The 22,411-nt window shown below is 42.3% G+C and overlaps 1 protein-coding gene across 1 annotated transcript in view; it reads right to left on the bottom strand.

The window, feature by feature from the left end:
- fat2 (FAT atypical cadherin 2) overlaps positions 1 to 22,411 on the bottom strand; it is a 119,514-nt gene that overhangs the window by 67,413 nt on the left and 29,690 nt on the right. The window contains exons 4-6 of the mRNA XM_030145411.1: positions 12,044 to 12,102; positions 10,334 to 10,645; positions 4,563 to 4,770 (exon numbers count right to left, since the gene is read on the bottom strand). Coding sequence (XP_030001271.1) covers positions 4,563 to 4,770; positions 10,334 to 10,645; positions 12,044 to 12,102 — 579 coding nt within the window. The remainder of the gene's footprint in view (positions 1 to 4,562; positions 4,771 to 10,333; positions 10,646 to 12,043; positions 12,103 to 22,411) is intronic.

Below are 22,411 nucleotides of genomic sequence, written 5' to 3'. Positions count from 1 at the left end.
AAATGGTGTTTCAGTCATTTTTAATTTCACTACAACAACAAAAACACTTGAACACAACACAGTGGTAATTTGAAGTGGAAAGGTTCATGTTCCCCACAGCCCCTGAAGGCAGCGCTATATCAGGACATCTGCGTTTGCAGTGAATCTTTACTTTAAATGACAGACATTCACACTGGACTGATGAGGTCAGAGGTCATAAGGTCACACTGGGCCCTTTATAAACTAGATGGACAGAAGTATGTGGACACATCCTGTCTATAGCTGTCACATGTCCTGTTCAGGAGGATTTAATATAGAAACATCAATATTTCCCTCTAGTTTAATGGTAGATTTTTCTTCCTCAGTCAGATGTGATGACAGTAGATGGAAATTATTATTTACAGTCAGAGCAGGAAAATATTAGAGACATTTAGAGGAAGAACATTTAAAATCAGAGTCATGGAGGAAAAAAAACCTAAATCAGTGTTGATATAAATTCAGTCCAAACCATCTGTGAGTCATTTTTATAAACAAAAATAACAACTGAACCCAAACTACCCAATTATTAATTATTAAGCATTATTAATCATTTAATGACTCAGACACAGATCAGTGGAAGTGATTAACTTGTCAAAGTTTAATAGATTCTATTTGGTCCAGATATCACAGTGGTGATAATGTCCTGGTTTTAGTCCAGTCCTTTGAACTGTCTGATGGCAGATCAACAGCTCAGGTTGGACATGTCCACTGTGTCCAAGTCTGACCAAGATCAGACAGGTGGACTGAGTTTAGAAGTGGACATGCACCCTTTTACTTCAGCATTAATGTTAGTTTCTGCTGTACGTTCTTTTAATATGTCAGTTATATATATGTATATGAAGAGGACCACCGGACCTGGTTCAGATAAACACTGATCTGCATGAACAGTCCAAACACTCACAGGCACTTCCATGATGTCCTCCATAACACTGGTCTTACTGACTCTGCTGTGAACACGTCTGCTTTCATATGGACTTTTTTGGTTTTGGTGGTGAAGCAACGCCCTCTGTCGATGACAGGGCTTTGGGTCTTTAGGACCTTTGGGTCTTTAGGACCTTTTTCTCTGTTGTTTTGGTGCTGTTTCTCCATGGTTTTGGTGCTGTTTCTCCATGGTTTTGGTACTGTTTCTCCATGGTTTTTGTGCTGTTTCTGCATTGTTTTGGTGCTATTTTAGGGCTGTTTTGGTGCTGTTTTTGTGCAGGTTCACAGCAGGTATATTACATCCAGGTAAGATTTCATTCGCCTCAGTGAGTTATCTTGCTGCCAGAGCATTGATAGGCATCTGTGTTCTGCTTCTGAAGAATGAGCTAAAGCAGGACCACAAAGCCCTGATCATATCTGCATGGGAGACGAGTTCTGTGACATAACAACATTCCCTCATCAGCCCAGATGAGGGTCAGCGATACTCAACAGTCGACCAGGAACAGAAACACAGCAGAGTGAGGAGTCATCGCCAGAGCAAACACACCGTCTGATTGGTTAAGGAGACAGCTGACAGTCCAGCAGTGATAATTACTGAGGAGGTTTGAGAACGGCAAAGACAGAAATACAACACACATTCATCCAACACTACCATAAACACCATCTGGGTTTAAGGACAGTTTAAATCAAACCCATATTAGTCCAGTTAGGACCCAGTCCAGTTTGGACCCAGTCTAGTTTCTCCTTGTAGGTGTTTCCATTGAACAGTGTTTTGTTCTGCTGTGTGGTTCTAGTCCAGTCCCATCTGTCCACATGTGTTCGTTGTGGTCCAGTGCTGTCTAGTTGTGTTCTGGTTCTGGTTTAGGACAGATGTTTGACTCAGTTGGATCAGAACCTCCTCAGTGTTGCCACTGTAGTGTGGGTTCATCTACTGCTATTGCACTGACTGTCTTCAACTACAAGAAGAAGGGAACGCAGAATCAGCCCAAGGAAACGCACTATGGATTTATGGGACACAATTGGACAGCAGGAATTCACCAACCAGTTGTGGTTCCAGAATTTCCCAGTGACCCGGGTACCGTTTACTGAACTGTGTGATGTTCTGGACCCTCTGGTGTTCCAGACTGGTCCTGCCCCAGGGAAGCAGTTCCTCCACTAAAGCCACTGTCTATTGGACCGAACCAACTAGAACCACCAATTCTGAGTATAGGGTCATAAGGAGACCAGTGGACTGAGCAGGACCACTGGGACCACATGACCAGGACAAAACCACCGGGACCACATGAACAGGGACAAACCCACCAGGACCACATGACCAGGACAAAACCACTGGGACCACATGACCAGGACAAACCCACCGGGACCACATGAACAGGGACAAACCCACCAGGACCACATGACCAGGACAAAACCACCGGGACCACATGAACAGGGACAAACCAACTCCAGGGGTTTACAGTACACTGGTACACTATACTAATATATCCAAATGACTCCAAAACCATCTCATGAGAGCGGAGAAACTTTTTTACGATTTTTGTCAGTTTTCGCGACATTTCGGTGTTTCCATCCTTCTATAATACAATTTACATTGCACGATAGAAATAAAACCAAAAGAAATAAAAAAAGAAACAAAACCAAACAAAATGAAGAGGAAAGAAAAACCAAACACAACGAACAAAAAATAAATAAAACCAAAAGAAATAAAAAAAGAAATAAAACCAAACACAAGGAAGACAGACCAGAGTCAGAGCAGAAATAAAACCAAACACCGTTTTCCTTGAACACATTCAGCTCAGACTCACTGTTTCTACTCAGATTCATGACACAAACCAGACTGTTTATGTGGCTGTTGCACATTTTAGTCAAAGTAAAGACGCCTACGTCTACATCTCAAGTTCTGCTTAGACTGATGCTGCCTTCATGTGCTATGGGAATTATGGTAAACACTAGTTCTGAACTGAAAACTGCACATGAACGCCTCCTCGCATCATACTTTCCACTGGAGATGGTGGAGAGCAATGATGGATTCATGACAAATGATAAACGATGGTTTTATTATTGTTCTGCTGCTGTTAGATGAAGATTTGACACATTTATTGTAAAAACAAACAGAAAAAAAGTTTACGAAAAAAATACAGATGTATCAGATGAATTAACGTGTCCAAAACTGTTTGACCCCAATATCAGGTCTTTATAAACTGAGTGTCAGACGTTTTTCATTTCAGTATGACAACAAAATCATTTGAACATAATACACTGGTCATTTAGAATTCACAAGTGGAAGTGATCATCTTCCCGACAGCACCTGAAGGCATCATAAACTGCAGAGCGTTGCATTTAGACGTGAGGACAGACGCGGTGACTGTCCGTGTGTCTGATGGATTTACTGACATGTGCAAATACAGCAGGATGTTGGAAGACGTAACGTCCGGACCGAGTGGCGCCGAGGCGGCGGCGGCGCCTCAGGAAAGCACGGCGTCCATCGAGCTCTGGCACAGATGGAGGTTGGCAAAGCGAAGCGAACAGGAGGATCCGCGCTGCTGAGCACGGTGGGAAGCGGCTTCGCTGAAGCCTCGCCAAAGCCTTAACTGGGCTCAGAGACCAGAATCAGAACCAGAACCAGAACCAGATACTTTTGGACTCAAAGGACTGATTTCAACTGAAAATACTGTCATGCTTTTATTTCCCATCATGCCCTGTGTCCTGAGACAATTTGAGGATGGAGGACAATGGAGCCAACAGGGAGGATGAGGAGGACGGGGAGGGGGAGGAGCCTCCTGCTGTGATTGGCAGATGATGAGAGGAGGAGCGCCGCTGATTCCTGGTCCCAGAGGAAGAGGCCGGTGGCGCTGACATTCAGACCCGGTTCAGCTTCAGTTTATTTATCTGACAGTCCTTCAACTAAAACCACTGAAGCTTCGTTCAGTCCAGTTTCTACATAAACTGAACAGAATCAAACAAAAACACCATTCACACCACAGACATTCACAGGAGCTTTTCTCCCCAGGTTTTATTTAAATCCAAAGGTTATCCAACTCAAAAGTACCCACATGTATAAAAGATGGTCTCCCCTTCACAGAAATACCTTTTTTTTTTTTTTTTTTTTTTTAATCAGACCAGTGGTTATTGAGTTACAGCAGTTTGAAATTAGGCCTTTTTCTCAAAAAAGTGAAAAAATTTAATTGCAATAACTCAAAAACTGTTGGTCCGATAAAGTTCAAATTTGAAATTTCGGCTTCTCTAGCTATGAATGACCCATACACCAAATCTAATCAAAACTGGAGGAGGTGGGGTTTAACTCATTGGGTGAACTGAGATGGACTGACCCTTTCCTTTCTCTGGGTGTTCAGCTGGCACATGTTTCGTGCCAGCTGATCTCGTGTGGCGCTCAGGTTCTGACATCACAGTGTTCTGCTCTCAGTGTTGGTTTATTTTGTTGTTCATGTACTGACTGTTTGTTTACCATTGTTTGTCTTGTTGAAAGGATCATTACCCCCTTGTTTGTGTGATGTTTGTTCTTCATCATGTTTATTCTGTTTCTTTCACCTCCGCTGCTCAAACAGCTTCGGCAGCGTCCTGTGTGGTGTGTGTTTATGTTGACATGCTGCTGTTTTTCTTACCTACGATGTCGAACCACCACTGGCGCATGGCCTCCGTCATGATGATGCCCACCATGTGAGTGACGGGCTCCGTTTCCATGACAGCAAAGGTGAAGTGGGGCTCGTCAAATGTGATGGGTTCGGAGACGCGCGGCGGGACGGCGATCCACTCGATGTCGAGGCGGGACGTGGACGAGCGCGGGGGGACGCCGTGGTCTGTGGCTTTAATCTGAAAATATATAGAGATGTAGAAGTGACGTTTAGATTCAGACAAGGATCTGAAAATGGAGTCAAAGACATTTTATACAAACACAGACGTTTAAAGCTTTAACTTTACATTCAGACAGAAGGAGAATTTATAAACAACACAAATATTAAAATCAAGAGTACAGATCCACTATGTGTCCATCAGTCTGTGTCCACCAGTCTGTGGACCCGTTGAATCCAGGTGTTTCTTTTCTAACAGGGGTCTGGGATCCAAAACAATAATGACTAATGTCAGAATATAGTTTTATATTACGGGATAAATATCCTATTGATTATTAACATTGATATTTCTGTGTCTGATCCTCATGAACAGGGCATCTGACAGCTGGAGACATGATGTGTCCACATATTTATGTCCATATAGTTTAGAAACATCAATATTTTACTGCAGTTTAATGGTACATTTTTCTAGTTTGAATATTTAAAATCATAGTCATGGATTAAAAACAAAAAAATGAAGAAAAAAAAAATCGATGTTGAGAAAAATTAAGTCAAAACCATCTCTGAGGCATTTTGGAAGGAAATTGAATTGAATTGAAAGTAAATTTAAACCAAACGAACCAAGGCAATGATATTTATCCCACCTGAAATCAACATGTCCATAAACTTTTGTCCAGATAGTGTAGATTTGAATAAGTAATAAAAGTGAAAATCAATGAAACACAAGATCAACTTTTTTTTTTTTTTTTTTTTTCAATGAATTCAACTGACATGAACTACTTTAGTTCATAGTGAACAAATACAGAAGATCTTAGTGTTAGATTGAATTAAACAGTTATGTAAATACCATTAACCCAGAATAGATGTGATTACATTTTGGGAAAAGTAGGTTAAAGTTCACATTTTTAATGGATTTTTAAAATCTTTTTTTTTCATTTCTTTATAATGGGATTGTTGTGCCTGAAACCACTGGTTTATCTTTGTATTTGGATTTATTTAATTATTCTTTATGCTGAATGCATGTTACTACCTGACTAAGTCCATCTCCTTGTTGTGGATCAATAATGTTTCATCTTTTATCTCTTATTTTATTTCTACTTTATGAAATTATGAATCAAAGCTTTTGTTATAAAACTTGAAAAACTTCAACTAAAACTAGTCAACTTATCAGAACAAATAAAATCTGAAACTACGTTTATCGTTGTAAACTGAAACTGAAACTGAATGTTATGGAACAGAACCAGAACCAACCAGAAGAACAGAACTTCTTCCAATAAACAGAAGCTTACTGTGTTTTTACAGTGACAGATAATTGTTGAATGTAAGCGTTGATGTAAACGCTGACGTCCTCCAGGTCTTTTCTGAAGCTGGCGCTGACAAAGCGAGGGCAGGTGTTGGGCATTAACCACGGCTAATTGAACCTGTTTAGATGACGCCTGGACAAAGACTGAAAGGCTCCACACCGTCCACACGCTGACAGACTCACACCATCACACGGCGGCGGCGCCTGAACGTTCACGACGACTAAATGAGGCGGAGCTTATCTGAAGGCTTTCACTGAAACCACAGTGTTTGATGAAACCATTTGAGCTTCGTGTGAAAACAGCTGATGTGTGAACGTTGGCATGTGTTCGACTCCAGGGTCTATCAGCAGCTTTAACACCTGCTGTCACTGGAACAGACTGGAGCCGGGATGAATGGGTCAGAACCTCCATATCTACAGAAAAATGGACACAACTAAAGACAGTCACTGCATCTACAGAAGGGACGCCAAACTCCGGTTAGTTCAGGTTAGTTCAGATTCCACATTCAGACCAATACGATCCCAGGGGTGATCACAAAAAAAGACTTCTATCTTGAACATGAGTCTTCAGGTCAGGTGGAGCGGGTCATTGGTGGACCTACATCCAGATCTTCAGGTCTGTGTAGGAGTAGGGATGCACCGATACCACTTTTTTCCAGACCGAGTACAAGTACAAGTACTTACATTTGAGTACTTGCCGATACCGAGTACCGATACAAGTACTTAATAATCCCATTCCAGTTGTTAGTTCCTTTAGTAAATGTGCTTTATTGTCGTCATTAGTCTGACTGGAACAAAGTGCTGCTACTGACATTTAATGTGTTGGAATGAGCGTTTGTCGATTAATCCACCAGGGGGCGCCGCTCTGAATTAACCACACTGGACAAATACCACGAAGAAGAGGAAAGTTTTATGAGAAGAAGAAAGTCAGTAAAAACAAACATGGAGACAACAGAGGTAACACTACTGTGATACTAATGTTGCAGCGTTTTCTCTGGTAAGGTTTAAAAGTTTAGCTTCAGCAGGAAGAGAAAAGACAAATGAGCCACAAGTTTGGTTTTCACTTCCTCTGGCGGCGGTCCGCAACGCTCGTACCTCCACAGTATTATCAGTAGGATGGAAACCGGCCCAGCCCTGGGTAGTTGTCCTAAATGTGTCAGTAGTTTTTCTCTAACTCCCACAGTGGCTCTTTGAACAGATCCTCTACCTCCACGGTTCTGCTGGTATTCTCCGTCTGGGTACTCATCCTCCAGCACCTGGAAAACGGATGGAATGTACGCAGAGGATGAACAGAACGCTGCGTCTGTATCTGTCTGTGTCTGGAACGGTACTGTCAGTCAGCGTTACTTTTATCACCGTCATTTCTTTGGTTCAGTCTCCACACTCTTCACACTCCACACACATTGTTCCTCCTCCTTGTACCTGCTGCACTGAACTGGGAATGTCACACGGCCGTAAGTGGTATTGGTGCAGTTGTATCGGATTACTTTTACGAGTACAAGTAGAAGTACACACACTGAGTATTGGCGCCGATGCACGATACTGGTATCAGATATGTGCATCCGTATGTAGGAGCAGATGAAGAAACCATAGACCCATGAGCAATAAGGTCTGATAGACCCTCAACCACCAACTCACACTGAATGCACATCATGTAAAGGGGGGGGGTTCAGGGGCCCTTCCCCCAGAAAACGTAGACCAAAATGTTTGTCGTCCGCCTACAATAAATGAAATCTTCCTGATCGTCTCTTTATTTTAGTCCAAAAAAGTGAAATCACAAGATGGAAATGTTTCCATCTACAAAATATCCTTTAAAAACGTGAATAAACTGAACCTGTAATGTTTTAATCTAAATCTGCGTATTTGGACCAATATTCCGCCTCTGTTTATCATTTCTACATGTTCATTCTAACGTCCAGATACAGTGGATCTACAAACACACACAACAGGTAATAACAGACTGAATATTGGTACAGTTACTCTGGTTTATTTTCAGACAATTCAGGTTCATATTTGTTTAAGTTATTCACATTTTATTGTTAAAGGATTATTTGTAAATGTAAACAATTAGACAAAATGTAATAATTTTTTCACATTAAACCAAGAATAAACTTTGTGTTTGTCATTATTTACAGGTTATTGTGACTTTAGCTCATACTGGTCTGAATGTGGAACCTGAATAAAACCAGTTCAACACCACTGAATGTTCAGATCTTCAATGTCATTTTTTATCTTCGCAGATTCAGCCCATGGACCGAACTGGACCCTTTGGAGATCCAGTTTTGGTCCACGGACCGTATGTTTGACACCGCTGCTTTCACTGGTTCCATGGTTTGTTTTATTGCCACCTGTTTGAGTGTTTCAGGTTTTTACGGTGTGTGTGTGTGTGTGTGTGTGTGTTTGTGTGTATGTTTGTGTGTATGTGTGTGTTTTCTGGTTGTTGGTTTGTTGTTCTACAGGATAATTCAACATCTGTCCAAGAACAACAGGTGAAAATGAACCATTTGGTCACAGAGTCACATTTCCAGAAATGGACCTGAATAAACAACTGACTCTGAAACAAAAAGGACTAATGTCAGAATGTAGTTTTATATTATGGGATAGATATCCTATTGATTATAAATACTGATGTTTCTGTGTCTGATCCTCATGAACAGGGCATCTGACAGCTGAAGACATGATGTGTCCACATATTTATGTCCATATAGTTTAGAAACATCAATATTTCCCTCTAGTTTAATGGTAGATTTTTCTTCCTCAGTCAGATGTGATGACAGTAGATGGACATTACTATTTACAGTCAGAGCAGGAAAATATTAGAGACATTTAGAGGAAGAACATTGAAAATCAGAGGAAAAAAAACAGAATCAGTGTTGATATAAATTCAGTCCAAACCATCTGAGTCATTTCAGAAACAAAGATAATAACTGAACCCAAACTAATGATATTTATCCCACAATATAAAACTATATTCTGACATTAGTCATTATTGTTTTGGATCCCAGACCCGTTAGAAAAAAAAACACCTGAATTCAACGGGTCCACAGACTGATGGACACAAACTTTGGTCCTTGTGTGTTTGAGTTAATTATGATCTGAGGAGAACCATATGTTTGTGTATCTACAGCTTTATATATATACATATATATATATATATATATACACATATCTGTTGTATTGGTAATTTCTTTTCTTCTACTTGAATGGAGCAACTGTAACAGTAATTTCCCCTGGGATTAATAAAGTATATTAATTGTGCCTCTGATGACCAAACTGTGGTTAAAGGGTTAAAGTGTTGGACGTTTCGGTTTATTCCTGCCTTTCTCTAACTCTGCGTGGCTTCGTTCCATCCTCCTCAGGCTGAACTCATATCAGATCAAACCCTCCTGTTTATTTCTAATGTTGTGTTTAAATGAGTCGGTGTAACTTTATGGACGGTTCGTTGTGGTTTAATCATTTCTATTTGTTTTATTACTGTTAATATTGTTGTTGTGTTTCATGTGTTGGTGGATTTTTTTTATCTTGGGTGTGCTTGTATTTTCTTGCTCTGTGATTGTAAAAGTGTCTGATCTTTCTTAATCCACATCTGTCTGTGGGTTTAATTGTCTTCTCTCTGATGTTTGACTTCATTTGTGGTTTCTCTGAGAAGCGGATCTAGAGTCAGAATGAGCTGTTTCTGGGTTCGTTTGTTTAATTCAAGTATATGATCATAAAAGTCAAACATTCATATCAGTTAGAGTTAGACCCTCATTTACAAAACTGTTATTCTGATAATGACTAATTAAGTTCAAAAATAAAACACTGAACAGAGCTTCTCTTTCTTTTTAAAACAGAGGTAATTTAACCCTTTACCGGGAAAGTGACTATTTTTGGTCATTTCCTCAAACATTAAATATGGGTCCAATCCCAAGCCTCAGTAAGGTCCAGAAGCAGGTATCAAATCAAATCAAATCAGATTTAATTTATTTCGTACCAAATAATAACAAAAGTTATCTCATGACACTTTATATTTAGGTTTTATAAAAATATCCAGTGAATCACAGCTTTAATAAACATGTTGAAGCTGAAAAGAGTGAATATGAGTGATTTTGGTCAGTTTATGACCTTAGAACAGTTGTATTATTGCATTATTATTATTATCATTATTATTATTATTATTATCCTCCTCATCCTCATCATTATTATTATTATCACTATTATTTTTTATTATTATCATTGTTATAGTTCTTCCTCTTCTTCTCTTTTCATTTCTGTCCTGTCTGGGTTGTGTCTGAACACCTACCGTCAGGATGGTGTAGTTCCCGGGCCAGAAGTCTCCGTGTGCCGTCACCGTCCCCGTCACTGGGTCGATCTCGAACCGTGGGTCGGGGTCGCCCTGAAGGTCATAGGTCACCGCAGCGTTGGCGCCCTCGTCGTCGTCGCGGGCGAACATCCGGCAGACCTCCCGTTTCCTGTCACGGCGCCGCTGCTCGGGCAGCTTGACGTGGAAGAGTTTGTCGGTAAACTTGGGCCGGTTGTCGTTGTCGTCCAGGACTCGGATCACAACAGTGGCAGTGGAGCGAAGGGGCGGAGTCCCATTATCAGAGACCACGATCTGAGGAAGAAGATGAAGGAGATGTGAGAAAGACGGACGCAACATTTAAGGAATGATATGTTTTTAAAGAGTAAGAGCTGACATTCAACATGTCATTAATGAGAATTTATAACACCTTCAGGAGGACAAAAGATTTTATTATTATTATTTACTTTATTATCCCTGTTGAGAGGTAAGGTAAGGTAAGGTAAGGTAAGGTAAGGTAAGGTAAGGTCAGATAAGAGAAGGTAAGGTAAGATAACATAAGGTAAGGTAAGATAACATAAGGTAAGGTCAGATAAGATAAGATAAGATATGAGGGGCGATTGAAAAGTTTTGAGCCTAACATGGAAAGGATTAAGATATGAAGACCAAATTTGGTCCATGAAATCTTTCACATATCTTAATCCTATCCACTAAATTTCTTGGTCATAGCAATCTTTTTCCTTGTTTCACAGGTCCCTGAACTTTCTGTATCAAGTGTTTCCTGAAAAATGGACGAACTTGAGTATTGGGCTGTCATCAAGTACGTGTACGACCTTTGCCTTCTTTGGGGTTGATGACATGAGATGTTTCCATTGTTTTGACTGTTCCTTGGTCTCAGGCTGATAGTGATGGACCCAGGTCCCATCCATAGTCACAAATCAGCCCAATACTCAAGTTCGTCCATTTTTCAGGAAACACTTGATACAGAAAGTTCAGGGACCTGTAAAGCAAGGAAAAAGATTGCTATGACCAAGAAATTTAGTGGATAGGATTAAGATATGTGAAAGATTTCATGGACCAAATTTGGTCTTCATATCTTAATCCTTTCCATGTTAGGCTCAAAACTTTTCCATCGCCCCTCGTAAGATAATGTAAGGTAAGGCTAGATAAGATAAGGTAAGGTCAGATGAGATAAGATACTAAACACAAAGTGCAGAGAAAAAATGGAAAAACAACAAACAAGTGAAAATGAAATATATAGAGAAAATAAGAAATCTGATATTTATGTAAACATTTGTGTAAATTTAGATTGAAAATGTAATATTATTTACATATTTACATTGTGGTTGCACATTGTAGTAGGGGGGCACAGAGTACAGACACACTTTTAATGAACCCTTTAATACCAGTATACACAGATTTACTTTATTGATCCAAAACTGTGGAATTACAGAACTAGAACAGACATAGATTTAAGTTGGTTTTATAATAAAAGTGTCAGAAAATGTTTGGTTTTTTTTGTCAATTCTTTTGCACCTTTTTTCAGGAAGAACTGAACTTTCAAAATTAAATATCCTTCTTCTATGTAATAAACACTGTGTTACAGTAACAAACAGACTTGAATTTGTTTGATCACATTTATGATCAAACCAACTGTAAAGGTTTGTTCTAGAACATTCCATCCTGGGTCTGATGGATGTGGGAGCGTCTCACCTCGATGCTGTGCTCAGGTTTATCCTCCCGATCCAAGGCCGACAGAGTCCTGATAACACCTGCACAAACACACACACACACACACACACACACACACACACACACAGTTAGTGTGAGTCTGAGTAGTGAAAGTGATCATTGGACCATAAGTCGAACCCAAGACCAGCTGTTACTGTTGTTGTTGTTTATGTGTGTGTATGTGTGCAGGACGACACATCCACCTAAACAAACACTGCTTTTATTTGTGTTATTTGTGTTGTTTCTGCTCCTACAGTTGTTTATTTACCTGAAGCTTTTCTTGCCTCAGTCTGTTTATTAAATTCCACTATTTAACCTTTAAATGAGTAAAACACTGAAGACACATGTGCAGTTTTCCTTCAGTTTTTTTACGTCTGGTTCAGATCAGGGAGGTTCACATTATTCACAAGATGTTCCTTTAAGTTTTTATAATGTGTTTTTTTTTTCCTGTATCTGTGAAACAAAGCAGTTGAAGACGTCTTTTCCTGCTCATATCATGTGGAAGCGTGGGGCTCAGGGGCGGGGCTTAGAGGTCAACGTCCTCCAGAGTTCAGACCAACCCCAGATGATGAACTCTACGTCTGTTTGTGTGTGGTGCAGCTGCTGTTGGTGTTGGTCTGTGGTGGTTTCACATCCATTAGACAACGTCAGGTCATGTGACTTTTCTTTATGCAGCCAAATAAACACTAATTAGACACAGAAAACACACCTGTGTGTGTTTGGACCTCAGTCTGACAGACAAACAGTCCTGGAAACAAACACAGTAGAGCATCGACAGGAGCCAAAGAGGACGGACACACTGTTAATGAACCCTTTAAGGAACACCAGTACACACAGATATACTGGACTGGTCCAAAACTGGGGAATTCCAGAACTGGAACAGACAGATTTAAGTTGGTTTGATAATAAAAGGGTCAGAAAATGTTTTTTTTTGTGTCTTTTTCGGGTTTTTTTTCATGAACAGGTTCCTCTGGAGACCACACCCACAAACTCAGCTTATTCAGTGTGTTGGTTGATTGTACAGAAGTGGAGTTAGAAGAGCTTTACTGGGACATACGTGATGTCTGTCCAGGACGGCGTGTTTCAGAACCAGGTGTGAACAGGTGTTTGGACGGGCAGCCATCCAAACACTGTCCTCCACCACTGAGTCATTTAGTGAACCACAGGAAACACACATCCACTCCTCTGATCTGAGGACTCACCACAGCTACTCTGTCATTTTCTGTTTCCACAAGTGTTCAAATAAACGAAACAACTGACTCTCATCACAAACGATGACTGAAGCTCCTTAAACCCATACTGTGGACCACATTAGAACCTTTGGCTGGCTGGTTTTGGCCTGTGGGCTGTGTGTTTACCACTGCTGTAGTGCGTCTATGGACAGGTCCGTCCAGGCTTTTATACGGGGGGGTGTTCTGCCCCTCCCCAATCCGATCTTCTAAAAAAATACCAGATCAGCAGCTGATACAGGTCCGTAGATCAGATCAGGACATCCCTACTTTACACTTCAGGTTATTAAAGGTCACATTACTTTAGGTCAGAATTCAACAGTTTAAAATTTTAGTTTTAAATTCTGATCCATCCACTAAATCCATCCCATAATAAACAGTGTTAAATCCCTACACTAACACCCTTCTACCAAGTGAGTACAAAATACACACTGACACATTTAACATTTGACCTACAACCAAAAATAATAATGGATATGATTTGATATTTTTTTGACTTTATGAACATGTTTTTATTTACTCTAGTGCGTTGATTCCCACCGTTCAGTCATTCGTCACCGGGGGCAAAGTTAAAGACAACTGGTTCCTAATTTCAGTATAAATTGTGAGGTTGGAACAGAAGTGAGTCGACTACCGTTACTGTCTTTGTAGTTTGGACACATTTAAACACAACACAGCCAACAGGTTTATGACATCACGACTGAAGATAGGGGGTCTCAACCTTTTTTGAACAAACACCCCTTTACGTCATCATGAGCTCCCCCCCCAAAAAAAGGGTCATTAAAACACTCCGTAACAACTTGTCGAGTGGGGGTGGCAGTTACATATGTTAGCTTACATATGTTGCATAGGTAGTGCCAAGGGGGGGGGGAGATGGACAACAGACGTTACCAGCCACTGAAGACTGGGGGGTGAGACTGCCATGACGTACTTTACACACATCACACGTGGGGGGGGAACTAAGCTTTCTCATTCCAAACACCCCCCCGCTGGTGTCCCAGTCGATACTGCCCTGGTTGACAAACTCTGACTTCAGACCTACTGTATCAAATGGAATACATTAAAGACTGTTTGAAGGGATTAAATGCAGATTTGTAAATGCAGACTCTTCAGTCTTTTTCAGACCCTGCAGGAACCCTGTTTAGGTGATAGGGTTAGGGTTGGGACTAGGGTTAGGGCTAGGACCAGGGTTAGGGTTAGGACCAGGGTTAGGGCCTGTATGGGTGGATGGATACACTGTGTGTGCTGTGTTGTTTCAGGACTTTTACTGTTGGGACTCAGACCAGAGGTCGTAGGTTGAGTTGGGGGTCATTAGATGTGTTTATTATTTGTTTTTTTTTTGGGGTGGGGTGGGTGGGCGTTGTTCCTCTGTGTGTTTTAGTCATCAGTGCTGCTGTGAGAACCAGGCTGGACCTAAACAGTGATGAGTCTGGGTCTGGTCTGGATCCTCTTTTCTCTCTGAAATCGTCTGCTCTTTTATTGGTGTGTGTTTTTGTCCTCAGGGTTTATTTCAGTTCCATTCAACGTCCTGTTTTCAGGAGACACTGGAAAAGACACCAGTTATAAGAGACACTTCAGAGACATCAGTGGGGGGGCAGCATCACTACTACAACAACACAGACATACACAAACATAAAATAAAGAAGAGACTGGACAACAGCTCCAGTCATCACTAATTAAACTAATTAAACACTAACTACACTAATTCAACACTAATACTAACTAAACAAATTAAACTGGTTAAAACTATTACATCCATGGATCTAGAAGCTTTAAAAAAACTGAATGGATTAACAGCTGACTGAACTGATACAGACACATCTGAAGACCTGGACCACAGAGACCAGGCCTGGACCACAGAGACCAGACCAGACCAACAGAGACCAGACCAGAACCACAGAGACCAGACCAGACCAGAACCACAGAGACCAGACCAGACCAGACCAACAGAGACCAGACCAGAACCGCAGAGACCAGACCAGACCAGACCAGACCAACAGAGACCAGACCAGAACCACAGAGACCAGACCAGACCTGGACCACAGAGACCAGACCTGGACCACAGAGACCAGACCAGACCAACAGAGACCAGGCCTGGACCACAGAGACCAGACCAGACCAACAGAGACCAGACCAGAACCACAGAGACCAGACCAGACCAGACCAACAGAGACCAGACCAGACCAACAGAGACCAGACCAGAACCGCAGAAACCAGACCAGACCAGACCAACAGAGATCAGACCAGAACCACAGAGACCAGACCAGACCTGGACCACAGAGACCAGACCTGGACCACAGAGACCAGACCAGACCAACAGAGACCAGACCTGGACCACAGAGACCAGACCAGACCAACAGAGACCAGACCTGGACCACAGAGACCAGACCTGGACCACAGAGACCAGGCCTGGACCACAGAGACCAGACCTGGACCACAGAGACCAGACCTGGACCACAGAGACCAGGCCTGGACCACAGCGACCAGACCAGACTAGAACCACAGAGACCAGACCTGGACCACAGACCCAGGCCTGGACCACAGAGACCAGACCAGGCCAGAATCACAGAGACCAGACCTGCACCACAGAGACCAGACCTGGACCACAGAGACCAGACCAGAACCACAGAGACCAGACCTGGACCACAGAGACCAGACCAGACCAACAGAGACCAGACCAGAACCACAGAGACCAGACCTGGACCACAGAGACCAGACCTGGACCACAGAGACCAGACCAGACCAGACCAACGGAGACCAGACCTGGACCACAGAGACCAGGCCTGGATCACAGAGACCAGACCAGAACCACAGAGACCAGACCTGGACCACAGAGACCAGACCTGGACCACAGAGACCAGGCCTGAACCACAGAGACCAGACCAGACCAACAGAGACCAGACCTGGACCACAGAGACCAGACCAGAACCACAGAGACCAGACCTGGACCACAGAGACCAGACCTGGACCACAGAGACCAGACCTGAACCACAGATACCAGACCAGACCAACAGAGACCAGACCTGGACCACAGAGACCAGAACCACAGAGACCAGACCTGGACCACAGAGACCAGACCTGGACCACAGAGACCAGGCCTGAACCACAGATACCAGACCTGGACCAAAGAGACCAGACCTTGACCACAGAGACCAGACCAGAACCTCAGAGACCAGACCTGGACCACAGAGACCAGACCAGACCCACAGAGACCAGACCAGAACCACAGAGACCAGACCTGGACCACAGAGACCAGACCAGACCTGGACCACAGAGAAAAGACCTGGACCACAGAGACCAGACCAGAACCACAGAGACCAGACCTGGACCACAGAGACCAGACCTGGACCACAGAGACCAGGCCTGGACCACAGATACCAGACCAGACCCACAGAGACCAGACCTGGACCACAGAGACCAGACCAGAACCTGAGAGACCAGACCTGGACCACAGAGACCAGACCAGACCTGGACCACAGAGACCAGACCTGGACCACAGAGACCAGACCTGGACCACAGAGACCAGACCAGGACCACAGAGACCAGACCTGGACCCTGACCCAGAACCACAGAGACCAGACCTGGACCACAGAGACCAGACCAGACCAACAGAGACCAGACCTGGACCCTGACCCAGAACCACAGAGACCAGACCTGGACCACAGAGACAAGACCAGATCCACATAGACCAGATCTGAACCACAGAGTCCAGACCTGACCCTTATAGACCAGACCAGAACCACATAGACTGGACCTAACCCTCATGGACCAGACCTGAACCACATAGACCAGACCTGACCCTTATAGATCAGACCTGAACCACACAGACCAGACCTGTCGCTTATAGACCAGACCTGAACCACATAGACCAGACCTGACCCTTATAGACCAGACCTGAACCACATAGACCAGACCTGACCCTTATAGACCAGACCTGAACCACATAGACCAGACCTGACCCTTACAAACCAGACCCGACCCCCACAGATGTGTTGCAGACTTTACAGTGCTACACTTTCTATTGTCAGTAGATCTGAACTAATGTGTGTACAAATATGGACATAAATAAACTGACTAAACTGTACTGATGTGACAGTGAATGTATTCAAACTAAATATGATCCAGTTCAATATCAGAGTCTGTTTTAGGTATAATCCTCTGAATAAGACCACCGTGAACACAGACCACAGACGGTCTGTTCAAACTATTGTGTCTGAAAACGATGAAAATAAAACCAATAAACAGACCTGAGTGTCTGTGGTCTGTTCATCTGTGACATTTGGATTCAGTCTGCATCATCAGCTGGTTTTAAACCTGCTTTTACTGGTGTTAGAGGAGGTATTTGTTGGTTTGTTGAAGCTGGTTCTATTCTCTGTTCTGTTCATTAGTCTGTAAACACATGCTTCTGCAGAACCACTTACCGCCTCCTTATGTAAATCTAAACACAGGCCTGACACCTCAGATGAAAGATGACTTTAATAGTTTAATGGAACATGAACCTGCAGGTCTACGGAGGTCCTGGTCCCACACACAGGTCTGTAGATGGTAATCAGAGCAGGTCTGGCTTGGGTTCTGTCGGAGCTCATACCGGCTCTAAGTGTGTGCTGGTAATGACGGTGTAAAAGACAAATAACAGTAAGAATCAGTGGAAGGATCTGAAAAAGGCTGTGGGATCTCGGGAGGAATTCAGTGTTTCGAAACGCCGGTGAATTAGACACATTCTGAACGTGTCTGGCCTCGTCAACAAACTGACGCATCATGAACCCTGGCAATCAAAGGGATTCTCTAATGTCATCAGCCTAAACCTGCCGTCAGAGTCCGAAACAAACGGCGGCTCCACAGAACAGGGCCGGACCAGACCGGACCGGACCGGGTTCCGCTCGGTTCTGGACACGTCGACTCAGACGTAGAAGACGCAGCGAAACCCTGAGTCACCAACGCCGCCTTCAGTCATGAGTCACAGCGTCCTGTCGAGGCACGAGACGAGTCTACACGTTAGTACGAGCAGATGATTAGAGGATCAGGTTCTATAGGCCCAGAACCACACCCACATTGACCCTGAAAGACCCAAAGTCCACATTATTAACCCTTAAACACCCAAACATCCACCTTTAACCCATAAAGACCCAAACGTCCACCTTTAACCCTTAAAGACCCAAACGTTCACCTTTAACCCTTAAAGACCCAAACGTCCACCTTTAACCCTTAAAGACCCAAACGTCCACCTTTAACTCTTAAAGACCCAAACGTCCGCCTTTAACCTTTAAAGACCCAAACGTCCACCTTTACCCCTTAAAGACCCAAATGTCCACCTTTAACTCTTAAAGACCCAAACGTCCACCTTTACCCCTTAAAGACCCAAATGTCCACCTTTAACCTTTAAAGACCCAAACGTCTGCCTTTAACCCTTAAAGACCCAAACATCCGCCTTTAACCCTTAAAGACCCAAACGTCCACCTTTAAAGACCCAAACGTCCACCTTTAACCCTTAAAGACCCAAATATCCGCCTTTAACCCTTAAAGACCCAAACGTCTGCCTTTAACCCTTAAAGACCGAAACATCCACCTTTACTCCTTAAAGACCCAAATGTCCACCTTTAACTCTTAAAGACCCAAACGTCCACCTTTACCCCTTAAAGACCCAAATGTCCACCTTTAACCCATAAAGACCCAAACGTCCACCTTTAACCTAAACCATCTACTGATATAAACTGTTTAATTTCTGTTGATCCACTAATCCTATCAATCCATGTCAATAATTGGTGTAAAATACAGTTCATCTGTTCATGGCCATCAGATATGACCCACGTTCAGAGGCTCCGTAGTTACCATGGAAATGCCATCATCTGGTCAACATCAGGTAAAAACAACTTACGAAATCTAAAAAAATGGCTCATTCATTGATTAAAAGCCAATGAGAAACAGTGTGTTTTTATACATGATTTAAACAGGCACACAGTCTGTCCAACATCTAAGGGTCAGTGGTTCCACAGCTTTGGGGCAGAAACAGAAAAGACCCCACAGATCCCCACGAAGCTTCTGTTTTTATTTTTGGAACCACAAGCTGCAGCAGATCTGCTGACCTGAGGGGGGTAGGGGGTGTAAGGGGTAAGGCCATTCACATATTTAAAAGGAAATAGAAGAATTTTAAAATCAACTCTAAAACACACTGTTAACCACTGGAGTGAAGCTCAAACCAGTAGATATGTTCATGTTTGTGTGTCCCTGTTAAAGCTGAGCTGCAGCATTTTCAACAAGCTGCAGCAGTCGGAAAAGTGCATTTTCATTCGAACCGGCATAAAGTGCATTACAATAGTCAAGTCTAGCAGTTACAAAAGCACGGATCGCAGTTTCAGAATGATCCCTAGACAGAACTGATTTTACGTTTGTAAGTTGTCTTCAGTGGCAGAAACTAGACTGGACCACAGCACTAGTTTTGAAGACAATACTAACAAAGACGATGATGAAGCAGATGCCGGACACAGAGCTGACAGGCCTCGAGTTAAATCCTTTTAAGCAGTGTGAAGCTGCAGGTCACTGACTCAGAGAATCCAGAGTAAATCCTTACAAATGTGACCCACTTCCACTCCAAACCCCAGAATAAATGATGAGCCCCATCCATGGGAGCAGTTGAGGGTCCGCCATCCTCAAATACACCTGCCTGTGCTCAGAAAAGGCCACGCCGTGGGAAGCCTCAACACCTCTGCTGTTTTTGTGTGAACACAACGGCCCCTCCTGCTCTGTAATCCTTGTGCACACCGGCCTCAGGGCGTGGACAAACACCGGCTACCTGCAGAGGAGCGGGCAGGGCGGGGCCTGTAGCGGCCTGTAGGGGCACGGCCGTCACTGCGCTCATTCGCCTCCGCTTCAAAGGCAGCGCTGGGACACTCCATTGGAACTGTCAGATACCGACGGGGCTCGGGGCCGATCCTCCTCCTCTGATGTTGCCTTTCTCTGCTCGGATGACTGACTGTGAACCACCTCTCACTTATCAAACACTTTTACTTTCAACTCCGGCCTCTTCACAACACAAACACCTTCACATCCACGTTCAGACTTGTACCTGTTCACCAGCAGAAAGCCTGTTTTCAACTGGATCTGATGATTCAACTGGTAAACAACAGCATGTCCACACCCAAACGTCCACCATTTAAGACCCAAACGTCCACCATTTAAGACCCAAACGTCCACCATTTAAGACCCAAACGTCCACCACTTAAAGACCCAAACGTCCACCATTTAAGACCCAAATGTCCACCATTTAAGACCCAAACGTCCACCATTTAAGACCCAAACGTCCACCATTTAAGACCCAAATGTCCACCACTTAAAGACCCAAATGTCCACCACTTAAAGACCCAAATGTCCACCACTTAAAGACCCAAACGTCCACCATTTAAAGACCCAAATGTCCACCACTTAAAGACCCAAACGTCCACCATTTAAGACCCAAATGTCCACCTTTAACCCTTAAAGACCCAAACATCCACCATTTAAGACCCAATTGTCCATCTTTAACCTAAACCATCTACTGATCTAAACTCTTTAATACCTGTTCATCCACTAATCCTATCAATCCATGTCAATAATTGGTGTAAAATACAGTTCTTCATCTTGAAGAACTGTATTTTGTGACATGAAGATACAAGGAAGGTTAAATGATAAAATAAATCATCATTAAGGGTTAAAATACTCAAACAAAAGTCTTCACTGTCATGATTCTTTTGAATCTGTATTTGGATCCAAACTGTGTGCAAAGGATCAGCTCCCTGTGAAAACATTCCGTCTCCTAAAGTTAATCCTGTTTAATGACTAATAACTCGTTTGAGGGCTGAGTTCAGTGTCACTGCTCAGACTGAATATGACACATTTCAACCGTTTCAGACTTAAACACAACCACAAAAACAAACCTGAGGATGAAATAAATATACAGAGATCCATGGTTTTGGACAGAAAAAAGGACTGGATGAACTGAACAAAAGCTGATTATTCAGGATATTTATGTGTTGATAATATTAAATATCAGACTAGGGGCTGTGTGTTGCAGAACTCTGATTGGTGGAACCCACTGTCAGTGTTCCACACTTCTGCTCAACCTCCATGTTTAATCCAGTGGCGTCAGTGAACTGGTTTATTCCATTTACACCAGAGTCACTGAGTTTGTGTTTGGAACATTTGGAAAATGGAGCAAAAGAAGAAAAGCTATGAGAAGAGGACGATGAACACCAACACCATCAAAAGAGCCTTGACCTCATGCACTAAAATACACCAAAAAAAAAAAAAAAAAGCAAAAATACACTGACATACACAAAAAATATATTAAAACAGACTAAAATACAGAAAGACGTGCATAAATACACTAAAATATATGAAAAAAATCATTAAAATAGACTAAAATACAGAAAAACATGCAAAAATGCATGAAAAAATGTTTTAAAATAGACTAAAATACAGAAAAACATGCAAAAATGCACGAAAAAATGTATTAAAACAGACTAAAATACAGAAAAACATGCAAAAATATGCAAAAATACATGAAAAAAATTATTAAAATAGACTAAAATACAGAAAAATATGCGAAACTACACCAAAAAAATGTATTAAAATTGACTAAAATACAGAAAAACATGCAAAAATGCATGAAAAAATGTTTTAAAATAGACTAAAATACAGAAAAACATGCAAAAATGCACGAAAAAATGTATTAAAATAGACTAAAATACAGAAAAACATGCAAAAATATGCAAAAATACATGAAAAAAATTATTAAAATAGACTAAAATACAGAAAAATATGCGAAACTACACTAAACTACACCAAAAAAATGTATTAAAATTGACTAAAATACAGAAAAACATGCTAAAATACATGAAAAAATGTATTAAAAAAAGACTAAAATACAGAAAAACATGCAAAAATACACACATTTTTTTTTATTAAAATACACTTGGGTGGCTGTGGCTCAGTTGGTAGAGTGGGTTGTCCAATGACTAAAGGGTCGGTGGTTCGACTCCTGGCTCCGACTGTCCACAGTGCCTTGCACTGGTGTGTGGGTGAATGTGAGACTTTGGAAAGCTCTTTGGGCACCAAAGGTCAAAGCAGTACTAAACTATGAGAAGTA

This window comes from Sphaeramia orbicularis, chromosome 10 (assembly GCF_902148855.1).
Source record: "Sphaeramia orbicularis chromosome 10, fSphaOr1.1, whole genome shotgun sequence".
Lineage (NCBI taxonomy): Eukaryota > Metazoa > Chordata > Actinopteri > Kurtiformes > Apogonidae > Sphaeramia > Sphaeramia orbicularis.
Note: the sequence above shows the minus strand (reverse complement) of the source record. Positions and strands in the feature narration are given on the sequence as shown.